This window comes from Fulmarus glacialis, unplaced genomic scaffold, assembly GCF_000690835.1.
Source record: "Fulmarus glacialis isolate BGI_N327 unplaced genomic scaffold, ASM69083v1 scaffold31126, whole genome shotgun sequence".
Classification (NCBI taxonomy): Eukaryota; Metazoa; Chordata; class Aves; order Procellariiformes; family Procellariidae; genus Fulmarus; species Fulmarus glacialis.
Genome location: NW_009217969.1, coordinates 1,582 through 3,286, shown reverse-complemented (window position 1 = coordinate 3,286; position 1,705 = coordinate 1,582). Strand labels below are relative to the sequence as shown.

General features: G+C 62.2%; 1 protein-coding gene across 1 annotated transcript in view; it reads right to left on the bottom strand.

Annotated features, from left to right (window-relative positions):
* Positions 1-447: 447 nt before the first annotated feature.
* Positions 448-1,705, bottom strand: part of LSM1 (LSM1, U6 small nuclear RNA associated) — a 1,534-nt gene continuing 276 nt past the window's right edge. Inside the window, exon 2 of the mRNA XM_009579884.1 lies at positions 448-618. Coding sequence (XP_009578179.1) covers positions 448-618 — 171 coding nt within the window. The remainder of the gene's footprint in view (positions 619-1,705) is intronic.

Here is a 1,705-nt window from a genome sequence, read left to right as displayed (position 1 = left end):
AAGGCTCGCGGTTCCCCCCGGCGCCCAGCGGGGACAAGAGTTGGCACAAGGGGCGTCATCCCGAGAGAGGGGAAAGCGTCAGGACCCGAACACAGGCAAAACCATCATTGATGAGATCAAGGATTTATTTACACGTCAAGGAAATCTCTCACCCAGACTCACGTGAGGAGGAAAAAGCAAACAAACCCAAAGGACCAAGCGATTTGCCTCCTGAACACAAACGCTCGCGCTCCCCGGCGCGCCTGGCCACCTCAAAGGGCAGCCGAATGCCTTCTCTCCTCCTCTGCAAGGAGAAACTAAAGGCATGATTTTTTTTTTGTTATCTGCACCACAGAAAACACAATCCGAAAATAAAAACCGCCTTTCCAAAGAGATCTGCCCACACGCAGGCGGATCATGGAGCACCCCTCGCTCTCCGGCGGAGGAAAGGTCCGAAGGGCAGCACAACTAATACTCGTCCAGGGTGTCCGCCCGCGGGACGGAGAGGCCCCGCTCCTTCAGCGCCTGCACTTTCAGCTTCTCCGACTCCTGCTTGGCCTGCTGCTCCACCCGCTGCTCCTCCAGGATCTCCTCGATGGAGACCTGCTGCAGGGGTGTGTCGCTCTCCTTCTCCAGGTCCTGCAAGAGAAACAGCCCGTCTAGCACCGCAAGGCAGCCGCCACGGCCGAGACATGCAGCTCTGCTCACGGGATGGCCCAGCTCGGGGCTGAGCCGACGTCGCCTCCGCTGAGAGCATCTCACCGGCCAGGGCAGCACTGGTCTGGAGGGGCCAAAAGCCAGCGAGGACGGCAAAGGTCTGGGGTGGATCTGCAGTCACATGTCCGTTGGGACACTGACACACACCCCTCCCGCGTGCTCAGGCTTCGGTGACATCCGGGCGCTTCCTACAAGCGCCTGGCCAGGCTCCGTGCTCCCGGGGAGAGCGGGCATCGCTGCGCTACGGACGACGTGCTCCATCGCTCTTGCCAAAGTTGCTGGAGCAGGCCGGTTCCCGAGGCGAGCGGCCGAGCCACGGCAGGGTCTGCCTCCCAAGCTCCAGGCTTACCAGCTCGAAGGCAGCCCGGGGATTTGGTCTGGTAAACGCTCGGGTTCCCCTGGGTCACGGTCACAGATTTGCACGTGCAGGGCAGACTCCTCCAGATGAGGGCCCCTGGACCGCGGTGCCCACGGACCTTCCACGAGTCCCGTCAAAAGGCGGAGGCGATGCAAAACAGAGGGGTGGGGATGCGGGCAGGGACCCCCAGGACAGCTGTCCATGGGAGGGGGCTCCCGGGGAGCAGCCGGGCTGAGCTCAGCCCACAGGGCCGAAGCAAACAGCGAGTGAGACGGCATTCGACTCCTCCTGAGCCCGTCCTGGATGGTGTCCCCTGGTGCCAAGCCAGCAGGGAGGCGACAGCCCCACAGGCAGCCACTAATGGCACCCTCCAGCAATGCCACACACAGGCCAGGGCTTCCCCACATCTCCCTCCGCTTGCCAGCCCACGTGTTGCTCATGTCATCCCAGAGGAGCTGCAGCTGCAGGACGGCACCTCTGCCCCCCTCAGATACAGAGGGGCATTTTCACGATGGTTCAGCTTGAACTGGCCCCGGGAGGGGGCTCAAATTTCAGCCCCCCCAACGGGACAGTGACTGTATTTCACAGCAGACAGACAGATGGACACCCAGCTCTGGCATCTGCCTCAGCAGTGCTGCTTGGAGCCACACC